The 20,209-nt window shown below is 36.9% G+C and overlaps 5 protein-coding genes across 11 annotated transcripts; 4 read left to right on the top strand and 1 right to left on the bottom strand.

Moving 5' to 3' along the window:
• The first annotated feature begins 3,653 nt into the window (after positions 1 to 3,653).
• Positions 3,654 to 4,785, top strand: LOC105181485 (armadillo repeat-containing protein 7). Of its 2 annotated transcripts, XM_025307376.1 has the most exons (4): positions 3,654 to 3,945; positions 4,045 to 4,212; positions 4,293 to 4,588; positions 4,710 to 4,785. In XM_025307376.1, the coding sequence occupies exons 1-3, from the start codon at positions 3,837 to 3,839 to the stop codon at positions 4,583 to 4,585; spliced, it is 570 nt and encodes a 189-aa protein (XP_025163161.1). In that variant the 5' UTR covers positions 3,654 to 3,836; the 3' UTR covers positions 4,586 to 4,588; positions 4,710 to 4,785. The 2 variants fall into 2 exon arrangements, with proteins under 2 accessions (XP_025163161.1, XP_019696142.1); XM_019840583.2 differs by lacking the exon at positions 4,710 to 4,785 and having other exon boundaries at positions 4,293 to 4,604.
• Positions 4,678 to 5,417, top strand: LOC109503685 (hydroxyacyl-thioester dehydratase type 2, mitochondrial-like). Its single transcript, XM_019840587.2, has one exon. The coding sequence runs from the start codon at positions 4,704 to 4,706 to the stop codon at positions 5,157 to 5,159; it is 456 nt and encodes a 151-aa protein (XP_019696146.1). The 5' UTR covers positions 4,678 to 4,703; the 3' UTR covers positions 5,160 to 5,417.
• Positions 5,418 to 5,675: 258 nt separating this feature from the next.
• Positions 5,676 to 7,907, top strand: LOC105181478 (Follicle cell protein 3C). Its single transcript, XM_019840584.2, has 3 exons — positions 5,676 to 6,013; positions 7,471 to 7,542; positions 7,658 to 7,907. Exons 1-3 carry the CDS (start codon positions 5,711 to 5,713, stop codon positions 7,760 to 7,762), a joined length of 480 nt encoding a protein of 159 aa, XP_019696143.1. The 5' UTR covers positions 5,676 to 5,710; the 3' UTR covers positions 7,763 to 7,907.
• Positions 7,908 to 7,992: 85 nt separating this feature from the next.
• On the top strand, positions 7,993 to 13,967 carry LOC105181479 (zinc finger protein 90). Of its 4 annotated transcripts, XM_025307369.1 has the most exons (8): positions 7,993 to 8,696; positions 8,886 to 9,615; positions 9,711 to 9,796; positions 9,894 to 10,209; positions 10,510 to 10,613; positions 10,708 to 12,428; positions 12,623 to 13,140; positions 13,219 to 13,967. In XM_025307369.1, exons 1-6 carry the CDS (start codon positions 8,370 to 8,372, stop codon positions 11,401 to 11,403), a joined length of 2,259 nt encoding a protein of 752 aa, XP_025163154.1. In that variant the 5' UTR covers positions 7,993 to 8,369; the 3' UTR covers positions 11,404 to 12,428; positions 12,623 to 13,140; positions 13,219 to 13,967. The 4 variants fall into 4 exon arrangements, with proteins under 4 accessions (XP_025163154.1, XP_025163150.1, XP_025163148.1 ...); XM_025307365.1 differs by having other exon boundaries at positions 7,993 to 9,615; positions 10,708 to 12,206; XM_025307363.1 differs by having other exon boundaries at positions 7,993 to 9,615; positions 10,708 to 12,319.
• Positions 13,968 to 16,037: 2,070 nt separating this feature from the next.
• On the bottom strand, positions 16,038 to 19,392 carry LOC105181477 (uncharacterized). 3 transcript variants are annotated; one of them, XM_025307350.1, is made up of 5 exons: positions 17,575 to 19,392; positions 16,827 to 16,897; positions 16,563 to 16,686; positions 16,332 to 16,459; positions 16,038 to 16,253 (listed from the first exon to the last, which is right to left on the bottom strand). In XM_025307350.1, the coding sequence occupies exons 1-3, from the start codon at positions 18,086 to 18,088 to the stop codon at positions 16,657 to 16,659; spliced, it is 615 nt and encodes a 204-aa protein (XP_025163135.1). In that variant the 5' UTR covers positions 18,089 to 19,392; the 3' UTR covers positions 16,038 to 16,253; positions 16,332 to 16,459; positions 16,563 to 16,656. The 3 variants fall into 3 exon arrangements, with proteins under 3 accessions (XP_025163135.1, XP_025163143.1, XP_025163129.1); XM_025307358.1 differs by lacking the exons at positions 16,038 to 16,253; positions 16,332 to 16,459; positions 16,563 to 16,686; positions 16,827 to 16,897 and having other exon boundaries at positions 17,058 to 17,910; positions 17,981 to 19,392; XM_025307344.1 differs by lacking the exons at positions 16,038 to 16,253; positions 16,332 to 16,459; positions 16,563 to 16,686; positions 16,827 to 16,897 and having other exon boundaries at positions 17,058 to 18,140; positions 18,338 to 19,392.
• Positions 19,393 to 20,209: the final 817 nt, after the last annotated feature.

The following is a 20,209-nucleotide window of genomic DNA, read 5'->3' as shown; positions in this document are numbered from 1 at the left end:
GCTCACTGGGCGATTAGTAACTATTGGTCCTTACTGTTAGATCCTTACATTCAGACCAATAACGTTGGCTGCATTTAGCAGACTCAACAGTTGGACAACATTACTAGATTTTCCACTGAATCTCGCCCCTGATTGGTAAATACTTCTGGGTCAATGAAGAATCTAACAGAATGCTCCAATCACAGATAATAATCACTAAGCGCTCTCTGATCACTTTGTTCTACTGAACGCGGCCATTGACGAATTACTCAACCGTTGTGTAACCGTTGTGTTTTCTGAACGCAGCCATTGGCCGCCTTCAGTAGAACAAAGTGATCAAAGAGCGCTTAGTGATTATTGTCTGTGATTGGAGCATTCTGTTAGATTCTTCATAAACCCAGAAGTATTGACCAATCAGGAACGAGATTCAGTGGAAAATCTAGTATTGTTGTCCAACTGTTGAGTCTGCTGAATGCAGCCAATGAGAATACGTAACAGGTTATGAGCAAGAACACAACCATGGAACTACGTAAACTGATAGACGAAGAAATAGAAAGAAATTTCCTGTCTATATAAAGAAAGTAACTATGTAAGTAGAATCGTGCATCATCGGGCTGTTTCGGTTGTCATCCGAAGTGCTGGAAATAAAAAGACCTTCACAGCTCTTTCTATATCTATTTCCTAACCTTTACGAGGCAGTTTGTATAATGACGTGTGTACGTTCTCTAGTTTTAGGGGGTCTATGTTCTTGCTAATGTTATTAATGAGTGGTAAAGTGAGTGAAAATTCATATGAATTTAAAAGAAATTATGGGTAAATATTATTTTATATTATATTGAATATATATATCTTATCACATACACACACAAAATTACTTAATTAATTACTAATTAAATTAAATTCATATTTGAACCACCTTGTATTTGTTCCATTTCTTATTTTTAATCAATTCTTATTTTTTAATCAATAATGAAATAAAATATGAAAATTATATTAAAATCTTATTAGTATATGTTATTATTTATAAGTATCATTATTAATTTATGAAAATAAAGGTTTTATTTAATATTTTACCCTAACTGCACCGTACATCCCTGATAGTAAATATGTTCAGAAAACATTCAAGGGGTGTCTTGGAGACGTCCTATATCCTTAGGACGGCCCTGGGATGTCTCTGGATATCCTCAGGAGATTTATGCTAATCAAATGGATTGCTTTAATCTCTTAAAAATATGCGTTCTAATCATAAATTTTCTTTTTCTTCTTCTTCTATTTCTTCTCCCATTAAAATTCTCATTATTGCATCCATTAGTCTATCTCTTTGTCTCTCTCTTTTTACAAATATTAATTTCTTTTCTAATAAATCCTTTTTAGTTGAAGATTGTTTAATATTCACTAACTGAGAAAGAGAGGTTATTAGAAATAAAATAATAAATTAGTTTATTATAATTATTAATATTCTTATTAATAATAAGATATATAAATAAAATGTATACTTACAGGATAAAGATGACAAAAAATCTTATGTATATTACTAATCAGGTTATATTAGCTGTCAGTACACATTCATTTAATCCATAATGGAAAAAAATATCAAAACAGCCAAATAATAATTTAATTTCATAAAAATCACTATACTATTTTATTCGTTGCCGAACGTTTTTAGCTAAAACAATGGCCGCGTTCAGTAGAACAAAGTGATCACCGAGCGTTTAGTGATTATTGTCTGTGATTGGAGCATTCCTTTAGATTCTTCATAGACTCAGAAATATTTACCAATCAGGAGCGAGATTCAGTGGTAAATCTAGTAATGTTGTCCAACTGTTGAGTCTGCTGAATGCGGCCAATGGCCACGTTCAGTAGAATAAAGTGATCAGTGAGCGCTTAATGATTATTATCTGTGATTGGAGCATTATTTTAGATTCTTCATAGATCCAAAAATATTTACCAATCAGGAGCGAGATTCAGTGGAAAATCTAGTAATGTTGTCCAACTGTTGAGTCTGCTGAATGCAGCCAATGGCTGCGTTCAGAAAACACAACGGTTACACAACGGTTGAGTAATTCGTCAACGTTATTGGTCTGAATGTAAGGATCTAACAGTAAGGGCCAATAGTTACTAAGCGCTCAGTGAGCGCTGTGTTTTCTGAACGCAACCATTAAAGATAGTGGCTGCGTTCCGTTTCACGCATCGAGCGCATCGATCGCAACCAATGCGTTGCGCGCATTGATATCGTTCCGTTTTCGTTAATGCGTCTATGCGCTTTTGGAAACGAAACGATTCTTGATGCGTTTGATGTGAAAGGAAAAATGGATGCTACTATGATCACAATGGACATCGAAACATTGACAACAATAGCCTTATTTTCATTAGTGAATGATGACAACAGAATTAGCAGCATTAGTAACAGTAGTAGTAATGAGTCTATATTTTATCAAGAAATCTTGACCTGTAGAAAAATATTCACACACATGCATTAATTTAAAAATACATTTGAATTGTTTCTAAAACTTAAAAATTTCAATTTTACCTTTCGATGCTCTTAACGCGATCTCTTTTTCGAGAAACATGGTGATCATTTCGTTATCCACTAAGGCCCAGTTCCACAACTTGCTTTAAAGGGAGTTTAAAGCAAGTTGTGGAACTGGGCTTAATACGGGGAATTCAACTTTGTCGACTTTGTCCATTGTACGTATCTCTGATTATCTGTATGTTTAAAATAAAAAAATATCGGTACGTTAAATATATCAGTCGTCACGTCACGTTGTCAGTATTTAAATAGGTACAGTATATAAATTATATAAAAGATTATAAATACTAATCTGCGCATGCCCGCATCAACTGCTTCTAGTCCGAACTGTAGTAGCTGATGCGCGCTTAATGCGATAGAGGTGGGGGGGTTCTAGGGAATTCTATACGCCACCAATGCACGAATTAGCTGAAACGGAACGGTTCTGAATGCAGTTAATGCGCTCGATGCGTGAAACGGAACGCAGCCAGTATAAAGCCAGCGGCACACGGTGCTTGTTTTCGTGCTGGATTGCTTGCTGGATGAAAATACTGCGTTCTGATTGGTATATTTTCGAAGATGGATGGAAATGCACCAATCAGAATGCAATATTTTCATCTAGCAAGCAATTCAGCACGAAAACAAGCACCGTGTGCCGCTGGCTTAACACAATCCTCTATAACCAAAGATTCCCGATCTGTCATAGAAAAGCTATTAGGTAGTACGAATTATTATAAGCATCAACTTTCCTGGCTTATCTATTTTCTTTTCCTTGCTTACGCCTTTCTATGCTATAAAATTACGTGGTACCACCACCAGGCTTTTGCATAACGCATAATACATAACACATAAGGTCCAATTCCACAACTTGCTTAAAGCCCATATCAGACTACAGATTGGGATTGAGTATTGGATTGAAATTTAACCAATCAGGAGTAAGTTTACTATACTTGAGATTATTTTCTCTTTTTCAATTGGTCAAATTTCAATCTAATCTCAATCCCAATCCATAGTCTGATACGGGCTTTAAACGGAGCTTAAAGCAAGTTGTGGAACTGGGCCTAAGAGAATAAACCAATTAGTTTTCTTCATTTCCCTCCTCAGGATAGAAATAAAGAACTCTGATTGGTTGATTCTCTTATGCGTTATGTATTATGCGTTATGCAGAAGTCTGTGTTTTGGCCCTATTTATCCAAGATTCAGCGGAGACTCAAATCTCACGTTATTTGGATTTGTCACATCACTGTTAGATGGTGCCAGGAAGACCGGCAATTAGGCGTTATTAAGTTAGGTTGTTAGGTTAAATGTCCCATGTAGGAGAATCACGAGAGGTATAATTGTGACTTCAATGTTCTCGAGTAAAGCACAATTGATAAAACGCACCGGGAAGAATGGTGTTGGACGTTACGATTTTTTAAAACTCTTAGCTACCGAATATCAAATAACTAAATCTAGAGGTAAGAGAGTGTTATATATATACATATATATATATATATATATGTATTCCATTTTGATATAGTATTGATAACGAATTACGTCGTTTTGTGTTCCAAAAGATGCAAAGGAACAAGTGCTGGCAAATCTAGCAAACTTTGCTTACGATCCTATAAATTACGGATACATAAGACAATTATCCATAATTGATTTGTTTCTTTGTGCTCTGTCTGAGAACAATCCAAGACTAGTACGTTTCGCCATTGGTGGTATTTGTAACTTATGTTTGGGTAAGTGTATTATTATAAAACCAAGGAAGGTCGTCACGCGTACACAATATATTTCTCATCTATACTTTTTTCTTTTTCAGATGCTATAAACAGGATATATATTCTACGTAATCGAGGTGTTGAGTTGGTATCCTCACTGCTCTCTTCCCAAGATGAGGATGTTGCACTCTCTGCAATTTCTACCTTGATGTTTTTGATTACATCTGAGTCAAAAAATGAGATAACATCAACTGAAATTATCAAACATATGTTGAAACATTCGTGCAGTCTGAATATTCGTATTAAAAATCTAGCATCTATATTTCTGACTGACTATTGTGAACCTAGTGAAGTAGAAAAAGTGAGAGGAGAAGAACAATCAACTTACTCATAAAAAGTGATTAAATATTCAAGACAACTTGTATATATTTATACTACTCTAGATATATATACATTTACTTGAATAAGAATTACTATATAATTTTTACTATTTAATTTTTACAAAAAAAATCATGAAGCTGATTAAACTTTTTACTGGAACCCTCAAATATCATCCTGCAAGAATGTTCAAAGCAAGGTTATTTGCCAATACAACTATAAATAATCTAAGAGAAGGAGACCAAGTGTCAGTTTTCAAAGTGATAACAAATGATGACATACTCAAGTTTGCTGAATTGACAGGTGATTATAATCCAATACATGTCGAATCAGCAAGAAACATTGTGCACGGTGCTTTTCTCAATGGCCTAGTGTCGGGAATAATAGGTACAAAGTTACCTGGTGCCGGTACTATAGTTATCGAGCAAAATCTTACGTTTCCTAAACCGTGTTATGCTGGTGAATCTGTAGAAGTTATAGTAAAGATTGTGTCTGTAAGAAAAATTATTCTATGTACCTACATGTGTATCGCTAATGGAGAAAAGGTTGTATTGGAAGGAGAAGCAAAACTTATAAGGAAAATGTTATAAATTTCTGGTCAGAGTTGTAAGGATTTTAATAAAAAATTCTATCTTGTAGTACACACATATGATTTAATATAAACTTTTTTATTATTAACATCTTGACATGAAGGACGAATGTTTGCATACTTTACGATAGAAACTATGTATCTGAAAAGCTATTTCTGTTTATTGTTGCAAAAGTAATTGTTACCTAAATATAAGTAAAATTTTAAATTCGACAAAATTATCTGTTTACATATCTCAAACATAAAACATATATAAATCAAAACAGCAAAAGTGGAACGCCCTTACAGCACGGAATTCGAACGTGTAAAGTTTTGCTTAACAAGCACTTCAGATGTGACCCATATTCATGGTAACATTGCGACAGAGTGCGATATGTCTCGAATGAAATTTAAAGGATCAGTCTTATTGCATTCGCGAGAATCACGCAGTGAGTATAAGTTCATCATTTACGCGTAATTGCGAATAGATATTTGTCAAGTCGAGACAACTTGATATCTCTTACCGTGACAAGTAATATACATTAATGAATCAATCACGAAGAAATAGTTAATATGATCCGGATTAAACGGTGCTTTAATTTTCAGGCCAAAATGTATCTGACGTTAGTGATGGCAGCCCTATGCATATCACATTCCTACGCAGAAGGAAACAATACTCTTCCAAATACAGTTAAGTCACCAACGAACTCAAGCGAACCGATCGGCTGTGTTTGTGCTGTATTCTTAAGTGGACAGTTCAAAAAAGGCAGCAAAGAGCAGCCTAAGGGCAATCCCGCACTTCTCCATGAGCATCCTGATTCACTTCCGTGCAATGCTATGGGGAACAAGCTCTGCACTAATAAGTGTCTCGATGCTGTAAGTTTTCAAAAGTCCAAGTTGAGATTGTCACTTTTGTTTGGCGTCTGTAATAAATTCTATTTTATACATCGCGCGGTTCTTTTTCTCAATTTTCTGCGTATATTTGGTTGTTCAAGAAATCATTGCGTTTATTTCCAATAAATTGCTTTAGTTGTATATTTAACGTATTGAACGCATTTAGAAATTCATGAGCCCGTGCACGTTTGACAGCTGACACTTATAGCTTCCATCAAGGATAAAAATGCGCGGATCGATCAACAATTATTCTTCCTATAACGTCTTGGAAATGGAAAGTCAGCACGAGCATTTTCGCCAAGTTTTACTTTTTTACTTCCAAAAAGGAAAGAACGCTGTGCAGGCTTGTGAAAAGTTGCGTAAAGTTTACGCAGCCCTAGTTTACAAAGCCCTAGAAGAATGCCAATGTCAATATTGGTTTGCTCGTTTCCGTTCTGGTGACAACAGCAAAGTGAAAGATGCACCTCGCTCAGGCCGGCTATCGGAGGTTGATGATGATGATAAAACAAAGGCATTAGTAGAAGCTAATCGACGTTCTACCATTCGTGACCTCGCTGAGGCACTGAAAATATCAACTGAAAGTGTTTATCTTCATTTGAAACAACTTGATTACGTCAATAAGCTCGATGTCTGGATCCCGCATAAACTGAAAGAAGTTCACCTCATAAAACGCAGACATCTACGATCAACTTCTGAAACGTAAACAATCCGACCCATTTATGAACCATATGATTACTGGCGATGAAAAATGAATTGTTTACAACAATGTGAAGCGAAAGCGATCATGGAGTAAGCGCGACGAGCCGGCCCAAAGCACATCAAAAGCAGGCATCCACCAGAGAAAAGTGATGCTCTCGATCCGTAGGTTTGGAAAGGTGTGGTGTCTTTCGAGCTCTTACAAAGGAATGTTACGATCAATTCGGACGTGTACTGTCAATAGCTCGACAAATTGAACGAAGCAATAGCAGAAAAGTGGCCAGAATTGATACATCGCAAAAGGGTGATCTTCCATCATGACAACGCTTGATCACACATAAGTTTGATGACTTACGAAAAATTGTTGGAGCTTGGTTGGGATATGTTGTCTCATCCACCATATTCGCCAGCCCTTGCACCATCAAACGACCATTTGTTTCTGTACTTGTAAAACTTTTTAAATGGAAAGACGTTCGCCTCAAATGACGCTATCGAAAGGCATTTGGTTCAGTTTTTCGCTAATATAAATAGAAAATTTTTCGAGAATGGGATCATGAAGCTTACCGAAAGATGGCAGAAGGTCATCGAACAAAAAGGCCAATATATCATTGATTAATGTCCATCCTTTATATAAAATAAACGGTCTTGAAAATCACCGGAAAAAACGCAGTGATTTTTTGAACAAGCCAATACGTACACGCAAATATCTGCCGATAATGAAGAATTAAATTTGCATCTTGCAGATAGTGAAACACCTGCCGAACAGTGCTGCGATTCTTTGCGCTTCCATCGACCGTGACTGTCATAAAGAAAGAGTAAGCGTTTATCTTATTCGCCATTTTGCTTCTACTTGCAAAATTATCGCATAAACGATTCATCGATTCACCATTAGAGAAGTAAAATTTTGATACATGTAATATCTCCCCATAGGCTTATCTCTTCATCAAGAATTGCAAGGACGAATGGACGAACACGAATCTTTCTGCGGGCCGAGAATACTGCTGCAAGGATGGCCTGTCGTACAAATGCCACTGAAATTGATATTGAAATTCACGACACATTTTTGCACGACTCTAATTTATATGTTATAGAAGATTCAACTGACGTTTAATAATATAATAAATATACATCGACCCGACGTCCGTGAGTACTTTGAATGTCCCTCCACTCGCTCTAAATATAGCTCGCGGAGATCATCATGTGCACTCTTGAAAAGACACGTAGGAATTCAGCGTAAATGCCCGAGATACCGCTTTCTATATTTAGATTTTGAGGTGTGGGAATTTTGCGTGCACAGTGAACGCGTATTTGAAACCTGTGGGAGTGCTTTGCGGAATTCCACCGGAGTAGCCACCGTCTCGTGAAGTGTCGCATCCCCTGAACTCTGCTCGGAGAGTTACTGGGTCAAGTTCAAGCATAACCCCGATAATTTTAACAAGATTGCGCTGCCAAAGCTTGAAACTTTACAGTTCCGCCTCGTTTAATCAGTTTATTCGTTCTGCGAGCTCTTGGAAGACGTTCAAGATGCGCGGTGACACAACGTTGTAAAGTTTCGCACTTCGTACAGATCATTGGTAAATATACGCAGGAACGACGTGCGTTCGCGACGACACAGAAGATCTCGCGAGTCAACAGGCGCAAAATGTGCGCACGACTCTTGGCTTGCCCGTTGTGCTCTCAGCCTGGATTTCTGACACTTGACGCGCTGCGAGCCGGACTTGTGAGTGTAGCCACTCGACCCCTTGTCTGCCCTGTCTGTAACGAAGTGCTGTTAGGCATAGATAAATTGACTATACACCTGTTCGGTCATACGATCAATCTGAGCAGTGACAACAATGCGACGGAGACATCGAAGCACATGAACGTCATCACTCCTAATAACGAGCGTCTAATCGCCCTCCACAATCTGCACAACATCAGCCCGCAGAATTGGAGCATGCTGAAGACACAGCAGTTGGACAAGACGCAGGTATCGATCGACAACAGCGGCGCTTGCACGGAGTCGTCAAGTTCCGCTGCGTCAATCACAGGGAGCAAGGTCCACCTCATAAACACTCAATCTCAAGCATCGAGCCCAGACTTGCTCGAGAAAGGCGCGGCTCAGCAGTTTGTGTCGGATTACAATTACGACGTGATCAAGATAAATATTCTCCCACAGGCGGACGAAAGTCACAACGTACCGCTGGGAGCGACAGCGAGCTTGCAGGAGGTGTTGAAGACACACTGTGCCACGCAATCCTTCAGCAACGGCAGTGTGTCTCAGGAAAATACGCAGGCGGAAAAGACCATGTCGGACTTTGCCAGCGACTGGATGAAGGAGCAAAGCTGCGGGTCCTTGGCCGTAACGAAGGTGGTAGCAACCGTGGACACCAACGTCTACCAAAGTATCGAGGCAGAGTGCGTGACAAAGTCGAGCGACAGTCAACGTGTAGCGAAAGAGCAATCGATGGTGAATTTGATGGATAAAGAGAACGACCTCTCTGACTTGCGATCGATTCCAAACGTGGCGCCGATCTGTTGCACAGACACGTCGCTGGAACAACGATCCAACGGCAGACGAAGTCCACGCGATGCGATAGAGACGAACGTTAAAGATGAAGAGCACAGTTCCAAGGAGCAGAGGAAGATACTGACCGCGCAAACGTGCTCCAAGATCTTTCAGGTGGCAACGCCGAAGGACAAGATGGAGAGATGCGACGTCTGCGGCTTCTACTTCCCCGACGTGAACATTCTGGCGCTGCATCAGCAGTTAGTGCACGAGCAGGAGTTGGGGAACGTCCAGGGGAAGGTCCTGAAAAATTACTCGTGTCACCTGTGCTCCAAGATTTTCAAAATGAGGGGCAGTCTGATGGTGCACATGCGAGTCGTGCACATCGGCCACAATTTAGGCAAGTGACCGCAATTGCTGCATTCTGAATTCGCTTGAGCCAGTTTAATTATCCGGTCTGATTACTTTACGTTACACACAATTGTGTGTGCGCAGGTCCCTTACCCAAAGACGGCCAGATCGAGTTAGCGCACAGTGATGTCGGATACAACTGCCCCACGTGCGGAAAGCGGTTCAAGAAAGTGAGAATATTTTCCCGACTTCGTCTCTTAACGTAAATTTTTGTCGAATTTTTTTCTTTCTCTTTCTCTTATCTTTGTTTTGCCGGCACGACGACAGGAGCAACACGTGATACAGCATCTGAAAACACACGAGGGCAAGCAGTGGGAGTGCGACGTCTGCAGTAAGATGTTCACGACCAAGTACTTCCTGAAGAAGCATAAGCGGCTGCACTCGGGCGAGATGCCGTACAAGTGCAAGATATGCGACAAGAATTTCACCTTCCAACAGTCGTATCACAAGCACAGACTCTATCACAAGGACGACAAGCCTCACACCTGCGCGACCTGCGGCAGGTCCTTCAAGGAGCTTTCCACGTTGCACAACCACGAGCGAATTCACACCGGGGAGAAGCCGTTCGCGTGTGAGACATGCGGTACGTTGTGGAGAGAACGGAAGTTGCCGAAGAGTGAGCTGAAGGCGAGCGCGCGGCGTCTCTTTAACAGATATCCATGATCCGCTGGGTTTCGGATTAACTAATAATTTAACACCGATTACTCCGTGTACTCACGTTTGCCGAGTGTCCGTAATACTCTGCGCTGTGCATGACCTTGTGAGCAGGTAATTTTCCGCAAAATCGTGCGCTAATCTTTCTGTTGGCGTGAATAAATGTACGAACTCTTAACAACGATACAACAGTAATCCCTCGGTACTTCCCGTATTGATTCTTCCGCAGGAAAGTGTTTCCGCCAACGTGTTTCGTATTTAGTCCATCGTCGAATTCACACAGGAGTGATGCCTTATAAATGCACAATGTGTGGCAAAAGCTTCCGATACAAGGTACCTCCGTATAATAATTACAAGATGCTTCTTCGCGATCGTACGTCTTTCGCTGTTGGATCCCGCCTCTCACACGCGTGATTTATGCTTCTAGGTGAGTCAAAGGACGCACAAGTGTCCTGCACAGACATCGGCGAGTATGCAGCAATCGCTTAACACGATCGCACAAAAGACCAACGATGACGATGAAACGGTCAGGCTACAGGAAAATAACACCTTACAATCGATACGAGAAAGCCAAACTGTTATGAATACCGTCGATAAGGAGGAGAACAAGTTTGTGCTGATAATAAATGCTCAAGGACAACATGTTTTTGCGTTGCAATCAGAGATGAGCAGTATATCTTCAAAGAAAGAACAAACCTTGGAACTTGAAGGCGCCAATAATACAAGCAAAAGTTCAAAGAGCAAGACATGGAGTACCGACGATCTTGACTCCATCAAACTCAAAGAATCTTCAGAGACAATGGAGAAGGCACAGTCGGATAACGAGAAGATAAACATGAAGAATACAAATGATCTACTCTCACTGATGATGTCGCGTCTCGAGAACAGCGTGTCGTCTTCTACCTTTGAAATGGAACACCTGAGAGTATCCTCGCCTAAGCAAAAAGAGAACTTGATAGACTCTTATACAGATTTTTCACAGATCTCTGATAATACACAAATGAATCTTGTGGATTCAAGCATAGAGCAGAATTTTGCCCATGATAAGGATGTTTCCGATTCCTTGCAAACTATAAATGTAGAGTCGTTGAAGGAATTGCTGTACAGCATCGATAGAAAATGAGAAGTGTGTATACCTGTTATGACAGTACAAACTAACATTATGTTAATATGTGTCCATCGACCATAGATCAATATATAGAAAATTGAGATATTTATTCCAACTGCAAAATATGTACAAGAATGAACATACACACATGCACCGATATAATGTTTTTGATTGTATAATGTTCCAATGAGCACTAACTAACAGTAATATTATATCAATGTTACAATTTCTCATTCAACGATAGATTTGTTTTCTATCGCTGAGCGATTGTGACATATTCAGAACTTGACAAGATACAGATATGTCGTCGACACTTGTAAAAAAAGAGGAAAAGAGAATTGATGCAAGGTGGAGCATCCAGTGCAGCCAGTGTAGCAATAGAAAACAAACCTATTGTTGAACAAGAAATCATAACATTGATGTAATGTTACTATTGGCTAGTGTATTTAATAAGGTTTCATCATTTTGTACATGAATTGCGTGTGTAAACCGATTAATGGAAACAACGACTTACTTGTTTCCATCAAGTAAATTTAAATTTGAATATATTTCATACGTGATCTCATGCTCCAAATATCCAAGTGCCTAAAGTGAGTCGCAATCTGCCGCTCGCTCGCTCGCTCTCTCTCTCTCTCTCTCCTTCTCTCCCTCTCCATCTCTCCCTTTTTTTCTCTCTCTCTCTCTCTCTCTCTCAATTTTCGCTACAGGCATCAGTTAAGGTTAAGCCCCAACGCCATTTTACGAAAAGTAAAATAGATTTTAGAATATTAATGAAATATGGTACAAAGAGGGACCACGCGTGTACGCAGTTCTCAATGGTAAAGAATTACACGTAGTTTCGCAGCGATAAAATCACACCCAACGGCCTCGAGGGCTAAACTTGGAAACAATTTGCCGCTGTCCCTTATTGCAATCTAACCTTCGAAACAAGGTCCGTAAATAGAGAAACGGAACAAAGTTAGGTCTTCTCATTCACTTCACACGACTTGGCTCGTAAATAACGGCGATCGTGGCTCAGCTGATTAACCACATACAGTCAGGTCAAAAATTATTTTCGTCTTTTGCTATTTTTGGTGCTACAACCGGTATTGTAATTGTCTTTCTTTTGAAAATTCTCATTGGTAGTTGGGAATGTATTTAAACTATGTTTTCATTACTTCTGATTACATCTTAAACTATGTTTTGATTACTCTGTTCACTCACACAACTAAACTATAATATTACACGTACATAGTATCACGTACATCCACCCAGATTCTCTGGCTCCAAAATGGCGGCCATGAGAGGACCTAAAGCCAGCGGCACACGATGCTTGTTTTCCTGCTGAATTGTCTGCTAGGTGTCCTTACTTGCTGCTATGCGGGTAGCTGTGCAGACAACTCTGCTGGCTGTGTTGCTGGTTTGGCTTCACATGATGCGGGTCACGTACTGGTTGAAAGATAAGTAGATTTGCATTAGGGCTGCGTTCCGATATTCACTGCTAGCACTGAAATTCTATGGTATACGTGACACAAACTATGTATTTTCAGTACTGACAGTGAATTTCGGAATGCAGTTTAGGTCATTATAAACATGGAACAGATAATTGCTGTTGCAGTAAAACGTAAAAGAATTGCAGTTTCATTTTTTTTTTATTATAGCGTTGCAACAAAGACGACGGAATCAATTTCGCCGACGTTTATGGAGTCGACAATGGTTACAACGGCGCAATAATTACGCAAGTGTACTTACTATGTTATTTACAGAACTCGGGTGAGTATGAATCTATTAATATAAATTTTTTTTTCAATTTCTTTTCCTGTCCTATGTACTTTACTTTTCTGCTTATAGAGCTGAAAATCCTAGATCTTTCAAAAATTATACTCGACTGGAAGAAGAGGTTATGGAAAAACTATTATTTCTCATTACTCCATACATTGAGAAAAAGAATACAGTAATGAGAGAAGTTATTTGTCCTCGAATGAGATTGAGTGTAACTCTTCGATTTTTAGCAACTGGCAACTCGTTTCAAGATCTCTCGTTTTCCATAAGAATTGCTCCAAATACTTTATCAAAAATTATACCAGAAGTATTGCAAGCTATTATTATTAACTATATTATAGCTATTAAGCTATTACAGTGCTTGAAGACAAAGTGATGTTATTCCCAAATAAAGACGAAGATTGGGAAATCATAGCTGAAAAATTTCAAACTATGTGGCAATTCCCTCACTGCATAGGCGCTTTAGATGGCAAACATATCGTCTTTCGTCCTCCACGCAGTGATGGATCAAAATATCGTAATTATAAAGGGACAGATAGCATTATTCTTTTGGCCTTAGTAGATGCAGAATATAAATTTATCTTTATAAACTTTGGCAAAAATGGTCGCACTCATGACTCTACAGTGTTTCGTGAAAGTCCATGAGGAGTAAAATTGAAGGAAAATACTTTCAAATTACCACAACTAAGTACTCTGTTTGGTTTTAATGTTAACTTGCCATATGTAATTATAGCGGATGATGCTTTTGCATTACATATTAATTTAATGAAACCTTATCCAGAACGTGGCTTGACGCAACAAAAGCGAATATGTAATTACAGATTCAGCACAGCACGAAGAACGTCCGAAAATGCATTTGATATACTTACGAATAGATTAAGAGTTCTGTTAAATCCTATAGCATTAGCTGTAGAAAAAGTAGAGCTTATAACGTATGCATGTGTCCTTCTGCATAATTATCTTTTAAATAAAAAAGAACTTAATTATATGCCTACTAAATATAGAACAGAAAGTTCAGAAACATTAGAGTCAGGATTATGTAATATAGGCCAACAAGGTGGCAACCGATCCTTTGCTGCAGCTGCAGAAGTAAGAGATATGTTTGCCAAATATTTTAATACAATTGGTGCTGTCCCATGGCAGTATACTGCTGTGTAGAAGGGAAATTATTAATTAAATTTAAATATATGTATTTATAAAAGATTGTAATCTTTAAACTTCTATAATATACAATACAATTTATATAATATACAAAAAGAAATAGTATTACTGTTTTATTAATGATATATTAAAATATTATGTAATAATATATTAATATAATATTACTGTTGTAATGTATATACTTTTTTAAAATAAAGTCAAACAAGACATTAAAGCAAATGTATCATCACTTACCTTAATTGACTGATGAAGTATCAATTATGATTGGTTAATACTGTTTAAAAACAAATACGATTGATCAATTCTAAGAAGTAATCGATTAAGTTCATAGATTATTAAACAGATACTATGTCATTATTTAGGATAAATTAGGAAATATATTGTCAAATTATTATAGTAAAGCATTTTTTGATAGAATACAATTTATTGCACAACAGCCATACAAATTATTATTTATAATATGTATTAAATTATCACTATGTATATCAAAGTATCAATAAAACTTTACAGTAAAACTCTGCCAAATGAAATGTTGTAATCTTTAGTACTATAAAATTAAAATATTTCTTATACGTTTAAAATAATCTTTGGTACTATAAAACTAAAATATTTATTTTTATATTTTTAAAATAATTATTTTCTAACAAATAAAACAAAAAATACGGTAATAATAGAGAAACCACTTCTCTTTGAAAAAGAAAAACTGTGTTTATATGTTACTTATATTTTCCATATCTTGCGTGTTAGCATTTATTACTGTTTGAATCAATATATGCATTATTTCTAACTTTAATGCTTTATTCTTTATATCTTTTAATAATAATCCAACAAATGCCATACAAGCATCCACAGGATCTAATGCATTAGATGAAGGGTTACCCGCAATTATATTTGCTGACTGTACAACTACAGGTTGCTGTAGGGTCTTACTTATCATGTTTAGAGTATCGGAATAAATATTGTCGTTGCTTAATTTACGTTTCTTTACAGTTTTAGTTGATGATTGTATAGAATGTACATCACTTAAAACTCCTGAAGATGAGGTAGAAATTGCTGGACTAATATCCTTTTTCACTATTGCAATAAAGAAATACATATCAGATAAGTAATTAATATTCACATAAAATAAAAGATTAAGTATCTATGTATAGTCAATAATGATAGATGTTGAACCCATTCCTTCTTTCGATTAATTTTTTGTTTCAGCTTCCCAGCTATCCAAGTTCTTGCAGAATATTAATAGTTGGAGGCCACTTTCCTGTGAAGTAAGATTACCAAAGTCTGAGGTTACTGTGTCCTTGAATGCGTCCCAGTAAGCAAAAGTTGAATCAAATCCTAACGTCAAATATCAGAGAAAGACGTGTTACTAGCAGTGTGATGACAAATTAATGCATCAAACTAAGAATAGGTTCGTAACATTGATATTTACTGTCATATCATCAATGCTTTTGACAGCTGTGCTCGAAATTTTTTATCACTGTATCATGTAGCATACTGACTGATATATTCTTCTTATCTTTTAGGAAACAGGATGTTTTGCCTAGGTTTGCCTCTGCAAATAAGGTTATTGTGATTTACGGTCAAGAATGATGAACTTTTTCCCAAAAATTGAGGATCGGTCCTTAAAGAAGACAACTACAGTAAAATGAAAAATAAAAATCATATAAATGGAAGATGCAAGAGTCACGAGAAGTCGAGGATCACAAAGAAAATAGAAAGTAAGAACATGTTATGTTATGCGTTTATTTCCTCTTTTCCTATTAATTTTGATAGTTCGTACAAAATTAATAGTAAATCTAAATCTTTGCTTTCATCAATTTTGGCCCAAATGTCTTGTAATATCTCTTCTTTTCTTTTTAAGGAGGAATTAAAATCGGATCTTGCCCAAAATGTTGGATTCTTCATCATGTTATGAACGTTTCTCTGATGTTGTATTAAATTTTCTGTAATACATAATATTAAATTGTAAGAATGCTAAAAATATTCTGGCAGTAAATGCAATAAAATGCTTAATAATATACCTAAAAATGTAATGATTGTTGAATGTTTACGAAGACTTTCCTTCAGTTCTCTATTATGTCGCTCACTTATATCGTTTGTTTTATGTAATTAATATTAATATTCTGCAAGAACTTGGATAGCTGGGAAGCTGAAACAAAAAATTAATCGAAAGAAAGAATCGGTTCAACATCTATCATTACTGACTATATACATAGATACTTAATCTTTTATTTTATGTGAATATTAATTACTTATCTGATATGTATTTCTTTATTGCAATAGTGGAAAACTTATGCCAATGCAAAGAACCAAGTCACAACCATGACCGATAATTTACTGAAGGCCTTACATACGTCTAGCAGCGCCAAAAATGCGCTAAAAGAAAAAATTTTTTTAGTAGGGATAACAATAGAAATTAATAAAAATAAATAGTACATATTATTTATTGATATTTAAACTTTATAAAAAATTTTATTTCACTTTATTTTTACAAAAATTACTATATAAAAACTCACGTGATCCACAACACTAAGAAAAAAAAGTTGCTCCACGGTCGGCATCATATCTCCAGTAAATGTTGATCGATCTGCAAAATTTAAAAAAATTCTTGTAAAATAAAATTGTAGTTATAGTTGTCGAGCCGGAATTTTGAATTTCGAAAAATTTAGCAATTTATGGCAGTTTAAAGAAAAGTATGCGTTTTACGTCATAAATTTTACACTTTAATTATTTTTATAAAATTTTTAAATCAAAATATCAAAAATCCGGCTCGACATACTATAGAGAAAATGATTTCGAATATTTAAAAAAAAATCGCATCAAAAAATATTAAAAACTATATGAGTTATCATGCCGACCGTGACGGAAAAAGTCGTTTCGAGAAAAACGCGTTTAAAGTTTTAAGTGCGTTTTGCTCGAAGTCGAGCGCAGCTAAAATAAGAACATTATGAATTTTTTTATTTGTTTTGTAAACTTATGTTTAATCTCCTATTCCGGCTTCGTATTGTATGCCTTCCTTGTCGGTAATTAATTGTTTTTGTTTATTTTTTTCCAGTCGACGAGCTGTTCTGGCCTCTTTTGTTGCTTTAGTAGCATTGATTCGTGCGTGTTTTAGCCGGTTCGCATTTTCTCCGAGACAATAGTGGTACCCCTCATATCCAATTGTTATTCCAAGTAATCTTTCTATTCTTAATATATTCTCTGCCCCGTTATTAAATGTACATACTGTAACATTGGTAGCTATTTTAACTATTCTCCGACTACCTGGAGTACATTTGGGTGCAATCTTCCAAATTTTCGAATTGAGACATTCATTCACGTTTTGTGTAAATCCACCTAAGCACTTTTCAAGTAATTGTTCGTCACTCAATGATTCATAGATGGGTTTTATTGCCTCCAGTACAATTGCAGGTAAAGCGGCTTTGTGCGTGTATTCACCTAATGTACCTTCGGCTTTTGCTCTCTGCCAATCACACCAACTTTCTTCTCCAGGCGGACAATAAAAATGCTGAGGTTTTTCGTCCGTTGATGATTTATGGTACAATGTCGCCCATATGGCATTTTTCATATTTTCCAATGAGTCAATATTATTTCTTATTGCTAAACCGTAATAAATAGTTAGTTCGTCTATTAGTTTGGCAGTTAATTTTCCTTTTCCTCCCAAACTTACTCGTTTGCTCTGATTTGATGTACTTCGTTTATTTTTCTGAGTCGTTGATTCCTCTTTTATGATTGACGTCGATTTTTCATTGACGACTTGGCAAAGACGCTTACCCATACGTTTTTGGACATGACCCACGCATTCTTTCTTCTTTACCTCGAGGTCTTGGCTGAGAATTCGTGATATTAGAAAAAGTTTTTGTATCACCGTCACCTATGTAATATTCATATTTAACCCCATAATTTTCTATTGATTTCCGAAACATTTCCACAACACTATCTGTCTCCATTATTCCAGCACTTCCTTTATGATTTGCTGAACAATGTTCTTGATGGTTCTCTAACCACAATTCATACTCAGCCGTACCTTTATTCTTTTCGTGAATTTCGCATTCCTTGCAATAACTACTTTTTATCACGAAGTCGACAACTTTTCCCGTGAAATAACCAATTAATGTTGTAACTCCGAAAAGCGAAGAAAAGCCTCTCTTCATCCAAGTGCCATCCCCGGATACAATAATTCCATCTTGAGATAATTGTAGTTTATCTTGATTGGCAGATTGTTGAAGTTCTTCTTCAGCAGCAACTTTCATAGAAGCTTTAACAACGGCTGTTGAAGCTTCTTCAATATTTTTTCACAATTGAATCAAAGGTTGTTTGTGCGATACATGATGCTAAATCCATGACACCACAAAAAAGCTGTATTGCCTTCAATCCTTTTCCTAACAGTCGGAAGGCGAATGTGAAGCGTCGATTTATCTCGTATGCAGAGTTTATCAAAGGAGATGAAAAAACACTCTGAATATTATCGTCACACGTTGTACAAAAAACATTTAACTTGAAACCAAGTCCACGGGCACTTGCTTTTAAAAATTTCACATTACCACCACATGTACGACAGACCACACACTCCGAAATAGCTGTAAAAACAGCAGTAAACTGTAAAATACAGTATGAGAACGTTGGATCGAATGAAACCTCATGTAATTGTCCCGCTAATTTTTTTGCAGCCGAACTAGTGTATTCAGTTTCACTCTCCATCTTGTCTGGCCTTTGAGGAGGCTTCTTCTTTTTAGGGCGTGAAGATCGTTCACTCTTACTGCCTTTACGATCTACAGCGACGTTTCAACATTTTTAAAATCTCAAATAAGACACACAACTGTACGCTTCGAACAATCAAAGACAACTAACGTTCAATTTCAGAAACCTTAGCAATCGACCCTAAATATATTCTCATAATGCTTTACAAATGTTCCCAGGTATATTTTGCGATAACAAAGAACTGACAGACTGGAGCCGCTCCGAAAGTAACGGTCAGCCGTCTCAAACAAAGGACAGCTACCTGCGCGCACCAAACTCTCGTCGGGCAGTCACATTTTCTACCATAACTTTGGATCTATGGGGAATTTTTGCAATCGACTTTCACAGAAATAAGCCTAAAACTATAGAGAACAACAATCAAGTTAAAAAAAACAAGTTAAAAAAAAAATCGATTTTTTGAAAATTCTGGACGTATGTAAGGCCTGAAGCATGCCAAAACACTGAAAAACTTAAATTATTTATTTACATTTAATAATTATTTATCTAGTTACACATACATATATATGTATGTACACACACATATATATAATATATATATATATATTTATTTATTTATTATATTTTTTACTTTATTGACTTTATGTTCTCACTCGTCTCATTTATTTTGTTATACGCACTTTGTTTTCACTTATGTCATTTTTATTTAATATTATAAAGTATTTTACATTTATAATTTGACGATACATGATATTTATGACACACGTGTGTACAGCTGTCACAAAGTTTGCGCAAACTAACAGCTTACCACTTAAATAATATTACTAACCTTTAGGAATTAAAATTATGTCGTCTAGAAGTTTTCGTTGATACCAACCTTGTGTTCGCCATTTTTCGGGAAACTGTCGCGTTACCCATCGTGTGTCGCTGGCTTAACTTTGTTCCGTTCCTCTATTTACGGACCTTGCTTCGAAACAAGCAGCGGATTTTACGTAGTACTTGTGAATCACATCTAAAGCCAGCGGCACACGGTGCTTGTTTTCGTGCTGGATTGCTTGCTGGATGAAAATACTGCGTTCTGATTGGTACTTTTCCGAAGATGGATGGAAATGCACCAATCAGAACGCAATATTTTCATCCAGCAAGCAATCCAACACGAAAACAAGCACCGTGTGCCGCTGGCTTTAGTTTCGTTGGCTAT

The sequence above is a fragment of the Harpegnathos saltator genome, unplaced genomic scaffold (genome assembly GCF_003227715.2).
Source record: "Harpegnathos saltator strain DR-91 unplaced genomic scaffold, Hsal_v8.6 scaffold127, whole genome shotgun sequence".
Taxonomy (NCBI): Eukaryota; Metazoa; Arthropoda; class Insecta; order Hymenoptera; family Formicidae; genus Harpegnathos; species Harpegnathos saltator.
The sequence above is the reverse complement of the archived record's forward strand: the minus strand, read 5'-3'. Positions and strand labels throughout refer to the sequence as shown.

Excerpts from the sequence above, each read along its gene's own strand:
- LOC105181485 (XM_025307376.1), top strand. The coding sequence starts at position 3,837 with ATGTTCTCGAGTAAAGCACAATTGATAAAACGCACCGGGAAGAATGGT. Across the intron at positions 3,946-4,044 it reads TCAAATAACTAAATCTAGAG|ATGCAAAGGAACAAGTGCTG; the intron begins GTAAGAGAGTGT and ends GTGTTCCAAAAG. Across the intron at positions 4,213-4,292 it reads TATTTGTAACTTATGTTTGG|ATGCTATAAACAGGATATAT; the intron begins GTAAGTGTATTA and ends TTTCTTTTTCAG.
- LOC109503685 (XM_019840587.2), top strand. The coding sequence starts at position 4,704 with ATGAAGCTGATTAAACTTTTTACTGGAACCCTCAAATATCATCCTGCA.
- LOC105181478 (XM_019840584.2), top strand. The coding sequence starts at position 5,711 with ATGATCCGGATTAAACGGTGCTTTAATTTTCAGGCCAAAATGTATCTG. Across the intron at positions 6,014-7,470 it reads CTAATAAGTGTCTCGATGCT|ATAGTGAAACACCTGCCGAA; the intron begins GTAAGTTTTCAA and ends TGCATCTTGCAG. Across the intron at positions 7,543-7,657 it reads GTGACTGTCATAAAGAAAGA|GCTTATCTCTTCATCAAGAA; the intron begins GTAAGCGTTTAT and ends ATCTCCCCATAG.
- LOC105181479 (XM_025307365.1), top strand. The coding sequence starts at position 8,370 with ATGTGCGCACGACTCTTGGCTTGCCCGTTGTGCTCTCAGCCTGGATTT. Across the intron at positions 10,210-10,509 it reads GTTCGCGTGTGAGACATGCG|GAAAGTGTTTCCGCCAACGT; the intron begins GTACGTTGTGGA and ends ATTCTTCCGCAG. Across the intron at positions 10,614-10,707 it reads GCAAAAGCTTCCGATACAAG|GTGAGTCAAAGGACGCACAA; the intron begins GTACCTCCGTAT and ends TTATGCTTCTAG.
- LOC105181477 (XM_025307344.1), bottom strand. The coding sequence starts at position 18,088 with ATGGGTAAGCGTCTTTGCCAAGTCGTCAATGAAAAATCGACGTCAATC.